Source organism: Xenopus laevis, chromosome 9_10L (genome assembly GCF_017654675.1).
Source record: "Xenopus laevis strain J_2021 chromosome 9_10L, Xenopus_laevis_v10.1, whole genome shotgun sequence".
Lineage (NCBI taxonomy): Eukaryota > Metazoa > Chordata > Amphibia > Anura > Pipidae > Xenopus > Xenopus laevis.
This window is the reverse complement of record NC_054387.1, coordinates 118291033-118308267: the sequence shown is the minus strand read 5'-3', so window position 1 is coordinate 118308267 and position 17235 is coordinate 118291033. Positions and strand designations below refer to the sequence as shown.

General features: G+C 41.2%; 1 protein-coding gene across 1 annotated transcript in view; it reads left to right on the top strand.

Moving 5' to 3' along the window:
• The window catches only part of traf7.L (TNF receptor associated factor 7 L homeolog), a 41664-nt gene extending 24429 nt beyond the window's left edge, over positions 1 to 17235 (top strand). Inside the window, exons 8-22 of the mRNA XM_018236576.2 lie at positions 3471 to 3504; positions 3611 to 3794; positions 4528 to 4662; positions 4955 to 5172; positions 5462 to 5535; positions 5638 to 5686; positions 5883 to 6010; positions 6100 to 6182; positions 8380 to 8419; positions 9832 to 9948; positions 11144 to 11266; positions 12278 to 12397; positions 13453 to 13584; positions 15424 to 15543; positions 15682 to 17235. Coding sequence (XP_018092065.1) covers positions 3471 to 3504; positions 3611 to 3794; positions 4528 to 4662; positions 4955 to 5172; positions 5462 to 5535; positions 5638 to 5686; positions 5883 to 6010; positions 6100 to 6182; positions 8380 to 8419; positions 9832 to 9948; positions 11144 to 11266; positions 12278 to 12397; positions 13453 to 13584; positions 15424 to 15543; positions 15682 to 15696 — 1572 coding nt within the window. The 3' untranslated portion in view covers positions 15697 to 17235. The remainder of the gene's footprint in view (positions 1 to 3470; positions 3505 to 3610; positions 3795 to 4527; positions 4663 to 4954; positions 5173 to 5461; positions 5536 to 5637; positions 5687 to 5882; positions 6011 to 6099; positions 6183 to 8379; positions 8420 to 9831; positions 9949 to 11143; positions 11267 to 12277; positions 12398 to 13452; positions 13585 to 15423; positions 15544 to 15681) is intronic.

The following is a 17235-nucleotide window of genomic DNA, read 5'->3' as shown; positions in this document are numbered from 1 at the left end:
AATGGTGCAAATTTTTAGGTCAACAACTAGTGAAAGTGCCACACACTGCACATCACAGGTGCTGTTTACTCACTGTCAAACACAATTTCCGTTTTATGTGGGGGGGGGGATGCATATAGCCAGGTATAGGCAGCCTTAAGTGTTTCAAACCCACCCCAAAACCCTTCTGCCAGACTAGCTGCTAGGGAAAGGATAGAGTATACACTCACTATTAAAGAGGAACTAAAGTCTAAAATAGAATAATAGGAATTCTGTATTTTGTTTACTAAACATAAACATGAACTTACTGCACCACAAGCCTAAACAAACAAATGATTTATGCTTTCTAAGTTGGCCACAGGGGGTCACCATCTTGTAACTTTGTTAAACATCTTTGCAAGACCAAGACTGTGCACATGCTCAGTGTGGTCTGGGCTGCTTAGGGATTGTCATAAATTATCAAAACAGCACAAGAAAAAGAATATCTGCCAAAAGCCGATACAGCAAGACTGATTAATAATCAGAATATACAGACTGCACTGGGTTCTGTGTTGTCATGTAATCTAATGTGGATTTTATAGTTTTTGTATTGTTTAATACAAACTTTCTCCAAATCTGCAGAACCAGTGGCTGCAGCAAAATAATCCTCCAAATAGAATCCCAGTTTATCTCTACACAGTCGCCGACTGCTCTACAGGGAAACAAACAAAGCTGCTTGAGTTCTGCATGGCTGGGAAGTAAGGCGGGGGCTCCCCCTGCTGTTCATAAGTATAATTGTTTCCCTGCAGAGCAGTTAGGGACCGTCTGAAAATTCCTATCCACCTCAGTAAATAGAGGGAGATTTTCACTGCATACAGTCAGGTTTCTTATAAAAACGGTACACATTTTTTAATTAAAGTATATTGGAGATAGGTTTCTTTTTCATTAAAGAAAGTAAAAATGGGATTTTATTTTTTTTGCCTTTATATGCCCTTTAATGTTTTATTGTAGTAACATTTATTAGTGTATATTACCAATGCATTTCCACTCCACAAATGGGTTCCTTATCTAGAGGACATGGTTGAAAATGCATCTGGACTAATTCATTCAATAATTAAGGGGGCGCCTACTCATTTCTGGAATCAGTTGAATATTGAATGCCAAAACCTAATCTGAAACCTAATTTGCACATTCAAAGATCTGCAAATTGAAGTATGAACCAAAAAAAAAATGGCTGTATTCCGTTGTCAAACGTTTTAAAGGAATTGTTCAGTATAAAAACAAAAACTTGGTAAATAGATAGGCTGTGCAAAATAAAAAAAAATGTTTCTAATATAGTTTATCTTTAATAATATAATATAGCTTACCTTTGGTGACCTCACCAAACGATCAGATCATATAGTGTATGTCCAGCTAATTATTAATTGGGAGTTTCCATGTGATCACCCCCCCAACAGTGAGCACCTTGACTTTAGTATACTGGTGTGCAAATGCTGTATATTGTAGTAGTACGGAAGACTTTGCTATTCCTTTAGGAACACACCAAGGGGCAGATTTATCAACATGTGAGTTTAGAGCTTAATAAATAAAAACCCATCCACGTTCTATTCATTCCTATGGGTTTTTAAGACCATATTTATCAAAGGGTGTACGTTAGAACTAACCATTTGATGAATATGGTTCTAAAAATCCCATAAAATTAGAGTTTTTATTTATTAAGCTTTTAACTCACATGTTGATAAATCTGACCCTAAGGGGCAAATTTACTAAGCGCCGAACGCTAGCGTTACTTCGCTAGCGTTTGGCATTTTCGTTACTGCGCAAATTCACTAACGAACGCTGGAGTAGTTTCGCTAGTGTTACTTCGCACCCTTACGCCTGGCGAAGTTTCGCTAGCGACGTAACTACGCAAATTCACTAACGCGCGCAGTGTACTGAACGCTACCTTTTACGCTAGACTTCCTTCGCCACATCAGACCAGGCGAAGCGCAATAGAGTAGATAGGGATTGCTTCAAAAATTTTTCTAAGTCCCAAAAAACGCTGGCGTGTTTTCTACATTATGGGTGATAGGCTGAAAAAGATCGAAAAAATTTTTGGGGCTCCCCTCCTTCCCCCCTACATCTCCTGACTCATGGCAACTTACCTATTCAGTTGGCACATGTGTAGGGCAAAATAACATTTTTATTTGATGTTTTGAAGCTTTTCTAGCCATTTGTAGTGCTGATACGTATTCCTCCATTGAAATTTGAATTTGGCGCCGTATGCAAATTAGCCTTCGCTAGCGTAACTTCGCTTTACTTAGCGAATCAACGCTAGCGCAACTTCGCAACCTTACACTACCCCTGTGCGCAACTTTGGATTTTAGTGAATTTGCGAAGCGCTGGCGAAACTACGCCTGGCGAAGTGCGGCGAAGTTACGCCTGGCGCAACTACGAATCTTAGTGAATTTGCCCCTAAGTGTTTTCTTTGTGAGACCCTATAAACCATTTAAAGAGCAGCAAACAAGTTGTTTTATCGTGTGTACTGACCCCTGCCGCTGGGTAAGTCTATGTCCACTGCCAGTAGCTTGCTGTGCAAGGAGTTAAAGGAACAGTAACATCAAAAGATGAAAGTGTTTTAAAAGAAAGATGATGTAATGCGCTGGTGCCCTGCGCTGGTAAAACTGGTGTGTTTGCTTCAGAAACGCTACTATAGTTTATATACTGTAAACAAGCTGCTGTGTTGCCATGGGGGCAGTCATTCAAAGATGGAAATGGGAAAAATGTACAGGATACACAGCAGATAACAGATAATCGTATACTACAGAGCTTATCTGTTATCTGCTGTGTTTCCTGTTCCTTTTTCAGCTTTGAATGGCTGCCTCCATAGCCACACAGCAGCTTGTTTATATAAACTATAGTTGTGTTTCTGAAGCAGACACACCAGTTTTACCAGTGCAGGGCAACAGTACATTATATGTTCATTAATTTAGGATACTTTCATTTTTTTTGGTGTTAGTGTTCCTTTAAGTTTTCTGTTAGAGACAGGAGAGCAGAGGAAGGACTTGACGGTCACTCCATTCACCGGAAACTTGTGAGAGAAGCGCCAGCTGAAGCATGGAAAGTCCTGCAACAGGAAGCCGTCAGGCCGAGTCTGGCAAGCGTGCAAGAAGCCGGCATCCAGCAGCTGTGCTCTCTTCAGGAAAGGGGAAGGAAAACCTGCATTATCTTAGGGAGAAAGCACACAGGGCACGCTCCCCCCCGCCACCATAGAGAAGTGAAAGTACCAGGATCACAGTAACACCAGTCCAAAATCAAGATCTGCACTATAACAAGGCACATTTACACATCATAATGGATGGAGTTAATATGCCAGGCGGTGGGGGAAACTGCAATATAAATACAGATTGCTACGTGTTGTGCATGTTAAAAGCAGAGCATGAAGGAAATCACGCTGGGTATAGTATATATTATATAGTATTCATTTAATCCTTGTATATTAACCAATCATCTATCCCTTCTCTCTCCCCCAGCATACGTTCTGCAGGAGGTGCGCTCTGACATCTGGTAAGCTGAGATCCCAACTGGGCAAGTGTTAAATACAAGCTTATTATCACCTCTCAATAAATGTCACTTCTCTGATCCGAAATATTTCTTCCCCCCCCCATGGTAGAAAAGTGTCCAGTGGATAATGCCAAACTAACGGTGGTCGTGAACAACATTGCTGTTGCCGAGCAAATTGGAGAGCTTTTCATTCACTGTAAATATGGCTGCCACCCCTCCTCCAATGGCAAGCCAGCAACTTTTGAGGTGGATCCTCGCGGCTGCCCCTTCACCATTAAATTAAGTGCCAGAAAGTAAGTGAAATCACTTGTGTTACTCTCCCTTTAATTGAGAGCGTACAGGGAAAATGTATATAAATTGGTTTTATTTTCCTTAAAGGGATACTGTCATGATTTTTATGGTGTAGTTTTTATTTCTAAATTACACTGCAAATAATTCACTTTACAATATAAAATTTCATGCCTGAACCAAGAAGTGTTTTTTTTTAGTTGTAATGTTGGTGTGTAGGCGCATCTCAGGTCATTTTGCCTGGTCATGTGCTTTCAGAAGGAGCCAGTGCTGCTCTATGGAACTGCTTTCTGGCAGGCTGTTGTTTCTCCTGCTCAATGTAATTGAAGGAGTCTCAATGGGACCTGGATTTTTACTATGAGTGCTGTTATAGCTACCTCTGAGCTGTTATATGGTTACATTCCCATTGTTCTGCTGATGGGCTGCTTGGGATAAGGGAGGAGGGTGATATCTCTCCAGCTTGCAGTACAGTAGTAAAGAGTGACTTAAGTTTAGCAGAGCACAAGTCACATGACTGGGGGCACCTGTGTGTAACCCCATGTCAGATTTCAAAATTAAATATAAAAAACAATCAGTTCTGCTCTTTTACAAAACCGATTTCAGTGCAGAAGTTTGCTGGAGCAGCACTATTAATGCATTTTGAAAAAAAAAAACATGTTTTCCCATGATAGTATCCCTTTAAAGATGCCTTTTAAAGTAGGTTTGCTCACCAATATCCCATGTAACTTCCTTTTGCAGAGACCATGAAGGGAGCTGTGATTACCGACCGGTTCGTTGTCCTAATAACCCCAATTGCCCCCCGTTATTAAAGATGAACTTGGAAGCTCATTTAAAGGAGTGTGAACACATCAAGTGCCCTCATTCCAAGTATGGGTACGTTCTACAGAAGTTCAGCTGGGTACATGTTATAGGGTAGAACTGCTTGGCTATTTTGGGTTCTTTCCATATCCTGCAACAGGATATCCAGCAACACCTGGAAAGCAATTGCTTCAGGGGTCAATGAGGGCGATGTGGATGATTTTGCACTGCCCCCAAACTAGTAAAAAATCCCCCCCCCATGCACAGTTTTTGGCTTTAGCCATATTCCTATTGACTATTTTTTTATTAAACATTTTATTTCCTTTGACCTTTTTTATTAAACATTTTATTTCCTTTGACCTCTTAGGTGCATTTTTATAGGAAACCAAGACACCTACGAGACGCACCTAGAAACGTGCAAATTCGAGGGGCTGAAGGAATTTCTGCAGCAGACAGACGATCGGTTTCACGAAATGCAGGTGGCCATGACGCAGAAGGACCAGGAGATTGCATTTCTGCGCTCCATGCTAGGGAAGCTCTCTGAGAAGATCGACCAGCTGGAGAAGAACCTTGAGCTCAAATTTGGTAAAAGATGGCTCGGTACACCCACTCTGGGAAGGGAAATAGCCTGTGACACAATGCATAATGGCTGCTGCCTCCTTTCTCGGGACACAGAAAGGGAAACCATTTTGATAGACCGAGTTGGGGGGAATATTCTGTTGGGAAAGCTGAAATTGCACTAGTCTATGTACGCTCTATGTGGGAAGTGTGCGTCATATCTGGAGCAGGGTTATGCAGCAAATAACCACAGAAATAGCCAGTGTTCCTTTATATTACCTGTCATAATAAAGTCTCTCAAATGATATATTTGCAGATGTTCTGGATGAAAACCAGAGCAAGCTGAGTGAAGACCTGATGGAGTTTCGTAGAGACGCCTCCATGCTGAATGTGAGCCTCCTTTAATCATCCTTTCTGTCTTCTGCTACATTAAGTGCCTGCCTCATATATAAGTGCTAACATGGCCCTAACTGTATCTTTTGTATTTAACAGGATGAACTCTCCCATATCAATGCCCGGCTGAACATGGGAATCCTAGGCTGTAAGTATATAGGAAACATAAACTAGATCAAGGCTGGACAGGAATTAAACTAGGCATTAGCATCTGGCTTCTTCAAGTATAAAATGTAGTTCAGTCAAATAAACTCAGGGCCATAAGTAGTTAGCATAAGTATATCAGATTTTCCTAGGCTTTGCGTCATCAGTAACGCTGACATTTCTTCCTCTGATTTCTGCAGCCTATGATCCTCAGCAGATATTTAAATGCAAAGGCACCTTTGTGGGACACCAGGGCCCTGTGTGGTGTCTGTGTGTGTATTCCATTGGAGACCTGCTCTTTAGCGGCTCATCGGACAAGACGATTAAGGTGAGAGGTGCAGGGACACACCAACATTTGCACTAAGAATAAGTGTTTCTGGTGTCTTGTGACAATAACATGTCCTAATGGCCTCCTAGGTGTGGGACACGTGTACAACATATAAGTGCCAAAAGACTCTGGAGGGACATGATGGCATTGTACTCGCTCTCTGTATTCAAGGGTAAGTATCTTGAACTGTTTTATTCTCTCCCAGAGAGATTGACAACATCTACACATCTTAAATGCCACTGCATGCCACTTGCCTAGCACAGACTTTATATTGTGAATAAAGTACCCCCTCTTGTAAATTATAAGGATGTTATAAGTTAATGGTGGAGTTTCATGACCATATAAAAACACGAGGCCAAAGGCTGAGTTTTTTTATACAGGTCATGGATAAAATATATAATTTACAGTATATTCATGGCTTTTGTGTATTATATGCATATAAATACAATCTAGGGATCAAAGACATAACGCTGAACATACAGGGGTCGATATAAACTGGCGACAGGCCGAGTCGGCAGCTTATTGGCCCTTCGTTTGGGGCCCTCCAATGGGCTTCTCCGATCGATATCTGGTCGAAAGTCGGCCAGATGTCGATCGGGCAGGGGTAAAAATCCTGTCAGATTGCAGACCACATATGTTCGTTGATGTGGTCCGATTAGTTCGTTGATTAGCCCAATATCGCCCACCTCAAGGTGGGCATATAGGGGAGAGATCCGCTCATTTGGCGTAATCGTCAAACAAGCGAATCTGTGTGTATGGCCACCTTGAGGTTGTGAGACCTTTTGTTACGCACAATTCTATAAGGGAAGGGTTGATTGCTATTAAAAAGTTCAAACTGTATTGCAGCAATATAGTTCCCACCGGGCCCTTTACTGGTTTAAAGGTATATAAGAAATTATATAAGAAATGAAATAAGAAATAACGTCTCAAAGTTCTGACTCACCAAGGGAAGGAAGAGGTCCAGGTGCACCGCCCTGAACCTTCAGCTACGAGACAGGATCAAAACCTTGTAGTCGTAGAGCAGGCACTCAAAGTGCTGTCTTCCCTATTTTTTATAGTTATTTGCCTTTTAATACTGACACGTTCTCTAAGGGTAAGGTCACACCTGGAAATTCTGGGAGATTTAGTCGCCCGGCGACTGATCGCCTCTTCTTTGGCGGGGCGACTAATTTCCCTGAATGGCTTCCGCCTGCTATAATGAAAAATTCCTGCGGCATGGCAATCGCGGCGCTTCGTTTTACAAAGTCACCCGAAGTTTCCTCGTGAGGCAACTTCAGGCGACTTTGGAAAATGAAGCGCCGCGAGTGCCACGCTATAGGCGTTTTTTCATTATAGCAGGCGGAAGACAGGGGGAAGCAGTTCAGGGAGATTAGTCGCCCCGCCAAAGAAGAGGTGATCAGTCGCCGGGGCGACTACATCTCCCCGAATCTCCTGGTGTGACCTTACCCTTAGGCTACAAATGTATTGTTATTGCTATGTTTTTTTACACCTCTTTTTATTCAGGCCTCTCCTATTCATATTCCAGTCTCTTATTAAAATCAATACATGGTTGCTAGGGTAATTGCTAGCAACCAGATTGTTGAAATTGCAAACTGGAGAGCCGCTGAACAAAAAGCTAAATAACTCAAAAACCACAAATAATAAAAAAATAAAAAACAATTGCAAATTGTCTCAGAATAACACTCTACATAATACTAAAAGTTATCTCAAAGGTGAACAACCCCTTTAAAAAAAAAAATATTTCCAAGATTAAACCCCAACCTGAAAATATCTCAAATCTGAAAATACACCATCTTAAACCTGTCGAGCTCTTGTAGTAGCCAGTGGCAGAGATCCCTTGAACCATTTGAAAATGTTTACAGTCTGCACAATGTTCCAGTTTTTCTCGAAGGGTTCTGCATGAAAACTCGAATGATTCAAGTTCTTTTCCTCCAAAAACTCGATCAATTAGAGTTTTCAGGATTGCAAGTCGAATTTGTTAATTCGAGTTTTTACATTCGAGTTATTTTCTGAAATAAGATACCATTCGAGTTGTGAGTTCATTTATATAAGTATAAATAACGAATTCTACCTTTGATAAATAACCCCCTTAATCGTTGGTATACGATATCGTACTATTAAAGGGATAGTTCAAGCAGTTTGCGTGTCCATCATCAGAGTAGGGCGACTCATTTAACCTTCTGTCTTTTTAACATCAAGAGGATTGGGCAGGGGCATATCAGGGGAAGAAATACTAGCAATATGTAATATTTTTTTATATTCTTCTATTAACAATGCTTAATAAACTTATGTTTTCTTCTGTTTGCAACATGCTTCATGTTTTTGACTATGCTGTATTTACCATGGTTTCTTTTTGTCCCCATCTCCAGAAGCAAGCTGTACAGTGGCTCAGCAGACTGCACTATTATTGTAAGTACTGCCTTGACTGAGATACACTTGCCCTCCTTGAGAGGAAGCTCATGGGGTCAGGGGGACAGCAGAGCTTATAGGAATGGTTCGGTGTGAAAATAAAAACTGGGTAAATAGATAGGCTGTGCAAAATGAAAAAGTTTCTAATATAGTTAGTTAGCCAAAAATGTAATGTATAAAGGCTGGAGTGACTGGATGTGTAACATAATAGCCAGAACACTACTTCCTGCTTTTCAGCTCTCTTGCTTTCCACTGATCACTAATCAGTGACTTGAGGAGGGGCACATGGGACAATACTGTTTGTGTTTGAATCTGAGCTGAATGCTGAGGATCAATTACAAACTCACTGAATAGTTATGTCCCACGTGGCCCCCCTTCAAGTCGCTGACTAACTCAGAGTAAAGGTCCCCATACACGGGTCAATAAAAGCTGCCGACAGACCAAGTCGGCAGCTTATTGCCCCGTGTGTGGGGGCATCCGACGGGCTTACACGATTAATATCTGGCCTAAAGTCGACCAGATGTTGATAGGGCAGGTTAAAAAATCCTGTTCGATTGCGTTAGTTGATTCGGTCACTAGGGCCCACGATCGGATCAGCCCGATATCACCCTCCTCAATGTGGGCATATCAGGGAGAGATCTGCTCATTTGGCGACATTGCCAAACGAGCGGATCTCCCTATGAAAGGACAGCATTGGGGTCGGGTGTGGGATGACTTTTTGTCAATCCGCACATCACTACTGCTTATCAAGTGCTCTACTCCTGACTCTGACTACAATGTTGCAGAAGCCAGCTCTCCTTCAGCAAAGGCACATTCATTTATAAGCTGCTTCAGTTACATTGTTTCAACGTCAGAGCCACCAGGGGAGGGAATAGCAAATGGCCGGACAGACGCTGCTTCCAATAGCAATTACATTTATGCATAACTTTAAATCCAGTGAAAATGTGTAATGAATGTTTAATGATAAAACCGAGTCGGCATCTTTTTGGCCTGTATGTCGGGCCATCCGACGGGCTTCCCCGATCAATATCTGGCCTTAAGTCAGCCAGACCTCGACCAGGCAGGTAAAAAATCCCATCAGATCGCGGCCGCATCTATGCGTGTTAGCGGTCAGACCGCCCATATTGGATGCCGCCAAACGAATGGCTCTCTACGTCTATGGCCGCTTTTAGAGAGCTGAAAAGCAGGAATTAGTTTTCTGGCTATTATGTTAGACATCCAGTCACTCCAGCCTTTATACATTACACTTTTGGCTAACTATATTAGAGACATTTTTTATTGTGCACAGCCTATATATTTTAGCCAGTTTTTATTGTTACACTGAACTGTTCCTTTAAGACATGACCGAGGAACCAAGGTTGTGACAATGAGGAAACTAGAAGGCTGACTGTAACCCAATTGTCTCTGTTTAGGTGTGGGACATTCAGACTCTGCTGAAGGTTAATACCATTCGAGCGCACGACAACCCTGTCTGCACCTTAGTGTCATCACATAATATGCTGTTCAGCGGCTCCCTGAAAGCCATCAAGGTTAGTCTGTTGTACGTTCCCATCGAGAGAGAGAGAGAGAGAGAGGCTTTAATTGCTTGTAATCACAGGACTGACATTGGGACATGGATACACCTGCAGGAAGTTCTGCTTCCCTAATAAACAGAATTTATTGACCCATCGTGTGCTGCATCTAGAAGTGAGAGTCAGTTCATAACACAGAACTATATTCACCATCATTTCCATGGTGCAATGTCAGCTAGTTGGTGGGTGCATCTCTGTATTACTCTATGGGGGAAATTTACTAAGTGGAGAAAATTCACCAGCGATGGCTTTGCACCCATCGCAACACTTCACCAGACGAAAATTCGCTCAGACAACACTGATTTACTAAAATGCGAAGTTGCGTCCAGGGCGCTGAACCGAAATTTTCGGTAGCATTACTTCCTCAATCAAAGTGAAGATGCGCTAGCGTTCAATTATGCCTAGCGCAACTTTATTAGATGTCTTCGCTCAGGCTAATTTGCATACGGCGGGGAATGATAAAGTTGAATGGACGTATATGTTGCAGCAAATACATTACACTACACAAGTCCAGGGAACCTTAATAAATAAAATAGAGTTGGTATATTGCCCTACACATGAGCCCAGTGTATAGTTTATGTTCCAAAATTTACAAAATGTATGGGGGAACCCAGATACCCCCAAAAAAATTTAAGGACTTTTGCAGCCTATTACCCTGAAAAAAGGAAAAGACACTAGCGTTTTTTTGGACTTTTTCCACTAAAAATGTAATGAAAGTGACAGAAGATTGAGGAAGTTCTATGCACTTCATCTGGTCTGATCTTGCGAAAGGGGTAACGTTCAGTAAAATCCGCATCTTAGTGAATTTGCGGAGTAACGTCCATTCGCCAGAGTGAAAATTCACCTGTCAATAGATGCGAATAACCGCTATCGTCTGTCTCTTTCGCTAGCGAAGTTTCACCTGTTCCCTTTAGCAAATCAGCGAAGTGCCTGAAAGCGGTAACGCTGGTGAATCGTCGCAGCATAAGTCAATTTGCCCTTTACTAAATCTGCCCCTATGGATCAGTGGCCATTTTGTCAGGACAGACTGAGGTGCTGTGATTTAATAGGCATGTATGAAAGGTTGTATATTCTGTTTTACCCTGTAATACAGTCCCCCCATTAAATGTTTAGTTGTGTCATGCTCAGTGTTTCCCTGTTACCTCTACTACAGGTGTGGGACATTGTGGGCACAGACTTGAAACTAAAGAAGGAGCTTACGGGCCTAAACCACTGGGTGCGGGCGCTTGTGGCCTCCCAGAACTACTTGTACAGTGGGTCTTACCAAACCATCAAGGTGAGAATCTGTTAATGATCAATAAATTGTCACTCACGAAATGGGTAATAATGTAAACTTAAAAGGGGTGATTCACCCTTAAGTTAACTTTTAGTATCTTATAGAATGGCTAATTCTAAGCAACTTTTCAGTTGGCTTTCATTTTTTACTTTTTTATAGTTTTTGAATTATTTGCCTTTATTCTTCTGACTCTTTCCAGCTTTCAAATGGGGGTCGCTGACCCCATCTAAAAAACAAATGCTCTGTAAGGCTACAAGTGTATTGTTATTGTTACTTGGTATTCCTCATCTTTCTATTCAGACCTCTCCTATTCATATTCCAGTCTCTTATCCAAATCAATGCATGGTTGCTTGGGGAATTTGCGCCCTAGCAACCAGATTACTTAAGATACAAATTAAAGAGCTGCTGAAAAAAAAAGCTAAATAACTCAAAAAGCTCAAATAATAAAAAATGAAAACCAATTGCAAATTGTCTCAGAATATCACTCTCTACATCGTACTAACAGTTATCTCAAAGGTGAACAACCCCTTTTAAAGGGGTTTTTCATCCTTAAAGCAACATTTAGTATGATGTAAAGAGTGATATTTATTCTGAGACAATTTGGAGTTGGTTTTTATTTTTTTTATTATTTGTGGAGTTATTTAGCTTTTTATTCAGCAGCTCTCCAGTTTGCAATTTCAGCAGTCTTGTTGGTCCAAATTCCCCTAGCAACCATGCATTGGAATATGAATAGGAGAGGCCTGAATAGAAAGACGAGTAATAAAAAGTAGAGATAACAATATATTTGTAGCCTTACAGAGCATTTGGTTTTTTTTAGATGGGGTCAGCGACCCCCATTTGAAAGCTGGAAACAGAAGAATAAAGGCAAAAAATTCAAAACTATAAAAAATGAAAGCTAACTGAAAAGTTGCTTAGAAGTATCCATTCTATAAGATACTAAAAGTTAACTTAAAGGTGAACCACCCCTTCAATGACAACAAATGGTTTATAATGTTTATTTTGTTCTCCCAGATTTGGGACATCAGAACTTTGGAGTGTGTCCATGTCCTGCAAACTTCGGGTGGCAGTGTGTACTCCATCGCTGTAACCAACCACCATATTGTCTGTGGAACATATGAGAACCTTATACACGTGAGTCACAACCTGCACCTGACACTTAATCTGCTCCCTCTTCAGACAAGGAAGTCAAGTAGCAGCCATCATCTTCCTCAGTCTTCTGCACCTAATCTAGATACTAAATTATCTGGGCTGGTCACTTTCTATAGTTTAGCAGAAGGACTAAGTTGGGTTCATGTTGTTTAATGGAAGGCTGAAGTTACCTATAGCTGCTCCGTTTCTTTTGGCAACTTGATGCTCTTCCCTTATCTTTCAGAACAATGCGAATGGGTTTGGTGCCCTTAAAGAAGGACTAAATCCTAAAAATGAATATTGCTTAAAATGTCATATTTTATTTACTGAACTTATTGCATCAGCCTAAAGTTTCAGCTTGTCAATAGCAGCAATGATCCAGGACTTCAAACTTGTCACAGGGGGTCACCATCTTGGAAAGTGTCTGTGACACTCACATGCTCAGTGGGCTCTGAGCAGCTGTTGAGAAGCTAAGCTTAGGGGTCGTCGCAAATTATCCAGCAGAAATTTAGGTTGGTCTGTAACATAAGCTGATGCTACAGGTTTGCTGATTATTAAATTCTGATGCTAATTGCACTGGTTTTTGTGCTGCCATGTAGTAATTATCTGTATTAATTACTAATCAGCCTTCTATTGTTACATTTCTATTCTATGTGTACTGTATATTGTGAGTGGGTCCCTAAGCTCAGTAAGTGACAGCAGCACAGAGCATGTGCAGTGAATCAGCAGAAAAGAAGATGGGGAGCTACTGGGGCATCTTTGGAGACACAGATCTTTACTGCTAAAGGGCTGTGGTTGCCTTGGGCTGGTAGAGAAGCCCAAAACATCATGTACAACATTTCTAGCTACTTCTTTCGTTAGGCTTTAGTTCTCCTTTAAAAAGCACAGATACCCAAATGGATCTGCGCTTGTATCGACCACTGCAGGATTTTTCTAGAAGTATCAATAATCGTGATATACAGGACCAACAACAGATATTTATGTTGCTATAACATGCTGTGTAGGTAGTTGTCCAAATGATCTAGTGAGCCACATGAATGCCCCCCCCTTCTTTCCAGGTCTGGGACATTGAATCCAAAGAGCAAGTGAGGACACTGACGGGACATGTTGGGACAGTCTATGCACTGGCTGTCATATCCACACCTGATCAAACCAAGGTTTTCAGCGCCTCGTACGACAGATCACTAAGGGTATGTAACCTCTCCTTTTAGGTCATGGCTTCCTCAAACCTATATATACCTCTCAAAAGATTATATGTGTATGTGTATATATATATATATATATATATATAAGTACTACAGGTATGGGACCTGTTTGCAAAATGCTCGGGACCTGAGGTTTTCCGAATAATGGATCTTTCCTTAGTTTGGATCTCCATACCTTAAGTCTACTAGAAAATCATATAAACATTAAATAACCCCAATAGGCTGGTTTTGCTTCCACTAAGGATTAATTATTTCTTAGTTGGGATCAAATACAAGATTGTTATTACAGAGAAAAAGGAAATCATTTTTAACAATGTGGATATTAGTATAAAATAGAGGCTATGAGAGACGGCCATTCGGTAATACAGAGCTTTTTTGGATAACAGGTTTCTGGATAACAGATCCCATACCTGTATTATATCATCATATGAATAAAATCAGCCTGCAAACTGGTCTGGAAAATCAGCACAGCCTATTAGCCATGTCCAAGCCAATAGCTGTAGTTACCAAGCACAAGGCATCTCTCCTAGATAATATATTTCTTTTTGGCACCATTTGCTGTCAGTGCAGGTTGATATTAAAGGGATACTGTCATGGGGAAAAAATGTTTTTTTTTTCAAAACACATCAGTTAATAGTGCTGTTTCAGCAGAATTTTGCACTGAAATCTGTTTCTCAAAGGAGCAAACAGATTTTTTATATTTAAATATAAAAATATAAATATAAAAAAATCTGTTTGCTCCTTTGAGAAACAGATTTCAGTGCAGGATCCCTTTAAATTCTCACATGTGTTAGACAGTGTCAGTTTCCCAGCTTCTCCAAGTCATGTGACTTTGATATACTTCAGTCACTCTTTACTGCTGTACTGCAAATTGGAGTGATATCACCCCCTCCCTTTCCCCCACCAGCAGCCAAACAACAGAACAATGGGAAGGTAACCAGATAACAGCTCCCTAACACAAGATAACAGCTGCCTGGTAGATCTAAGAACAGCACTCAGTATTAAAATCCAGGTCCCACATATTCACATATGTTACATTGAGTAGGAGAAACAACAGCCTGCCAGAAAGCAGTTCCATCCTAAAGTGCTGGCTCTTTCTGAAAGCACATGACCAGGCAAAATGACCTGAGATGCGCCTACACACCAATATTACAACTAAATACACTTGCTGGTTCAGGAATGAAATGTTAAATTGTAGAATGTAGAGTGAATTATTTGCAGTGTAAACAGTGTCATTTAAGAATAAAAACAACATTAAAAAAATCATGACAGAATCCCTTTAAAGGACGATTAACATAAAAAAATGTAAAAAAAATTGTCAGTATACATTGAAAAAAAACAGCAAGACAAATTAAACTTTAAAATGGCAAAGCCTTTATTAAGAAATAACTTATCGAAACTCCGCTTGCGCTCAGAAAAGACCAGAAAATCCATCGTGCGGCGCTCAATTTCTCCTCCCTGACTATCTCCTATAAGAACGGCAAGGAGGAAAAATCAAGCGCCGCACGATGGATCGCGATCACCTTTTCTGAAGAGGAGCACAAGAGCAGTTTTTGGTGAATTATTTCTTAATAAAGACTGAGATTTTAAAGTTTCTTTTGTCTTAGTGGTTTTGTTTTTTTTTTCAATGTATACTAACAATTTTTTTTTTTAATTTTATTGATGTTACTGGTCCTTTTAACCATCGTGTTCTCTCCTCCCAGCCCACTATTGGAAATTGCAGCTCAGCAATGTTGGAAATGTTTGTGCCTATTTCTCGGCCATTGGAGGGACTGATTCTGTTGTATTTGCCATGTCGTTACTTACTGGTCCATGTTCCCACAGGTATGGAGTATGGATAACATGATCTGCACTCAGACGTTGCTCAGACATCAGGGTAGTGTCACGGCTCTGGCAGTGTCGCGGGGTCGCCTCTTCTCTGGTGCAGTGGACAGTACAGTGAAGGTGGGTTTAGCACCCGAATTATCTCCTTCAGTATTATTTGATGCTGGTATAACTCTGACATATGACAAGGCAGCTACAGAGTGCTCAAGCCTCTATGCATGATAATGTATTGATATATATGTGTGTTCTCTGTCTTAGGTCTGGACTTGCTAAATACTGCTCAGTGATAGGAGTCGGCAAAACCAAATTCCATAACCCTGTTCCCAGACGGAGGATCTGCCATAGGGCCAGCCATGGATTTGCAGCTGATTTTTAAACTTCACAATGGACACTTGGTGCCTGCAGGACTTCTAGGACAGGCTTGGCATGGGGCTCACACAAAATTGGGAGATGTTGACTTTCTTCAGGCTGGATTGGCCTTATTTGCTCATAGGATGCTGGAACTCTGAGCTGCTTCACAGAGGGGGAGACGCCTTCACTACTACTTGTGTAAATAGTCTGCATCACTTGCACTTTCCAGTGTGAGGAAGGAACTCAGCTGAAGATTAAAGAATGGAGAGTATCAAAAGGTTAATAACTCACCACATTGAGGAAAAGGTGCACCGGCCTGAGCCCTTAGCATTGGGAGCGGATAAACCCGAAAAACTTGTAGCGCAGGCAGGCACTCAGAATAAAGGGCAGGTAAAATCACGTCGAAAAAAAGTTTATAATGTCCACATATACAGCCTTACGCGATTCGTCATAGGAACTTCGCTGCCACACTCACCAAACACAACCAGATCCACTCTCTTCAACTGCAACTCTTACCTTCTCCTCCAAGCAATGTAATTCTGAATCTCTGCTGTGGGTCAGCACCTCTGGCATCTCCCAGCAACGTCTTATTTCAGCCACAGCGCTTGCCTGTTTCACGTATACTGTAGTCGCTGTGTTTGTTCATAGCCCCATGGAGTCCTTTCAGCCGGGGGGGAAGGTATTGTCAATGTGATTTGTTTGTGCTGAGGATGCAATTACTGTGATGAAGACAATTATTAGTCAGTGTGAATGCCAAACCTTCTTGTAGGCTCCCGGCTTCCAGTGGTATCTGGGTGATTGTTCATTGTAGTCTCCAGACTATGAGAAAACCTGTAAGTATCTTCTTTACTGTAAATCGCAAAGCCAAGGGATTGTATAGCAGATGTGTGTGACACCGACTCGCTACACTTCCCATCACTTTATATTCACGGTTTTGTACGTGTGCACATAACGGTTATACTTGTGCACGTTATACATTACTGCTATAAATTCCACATATGGACATTCTGTCTAATATCTATGTACATACAGGTTTTTATCCCCCTCCCATAAATGAATAATGAAATGGTGCTGTAATTTCCTTCCCTTGACAGCGTTGCCAAGTGCAGGGATCCATAGCAATGCAAGTGCTGTACACTGACCCACAACATGAATGAATCTTGCTCCATGATGATCCCGTGCCTATAGAAACACACACTGCAGCCAAACTGTCACCCCACTCACAAAGGACAGTGCATATTGTTTATATTTAATGTGAGGATCCAATCACTTTCCTAGAATTGACAGCAGCCAATATCCCAGGTACGCTTATTCCAATCTCTCACATATTCGCACTCCCCAACCTTCCCGCGTGCAGGATTATACATTTTTACTCCACGGTTTTCTACTGTTTTTAAGGCCTGTATGATGGAATGACTGTACAACTGATCCTTTCATTTCTAATAAAACTGCGGCAAAGTC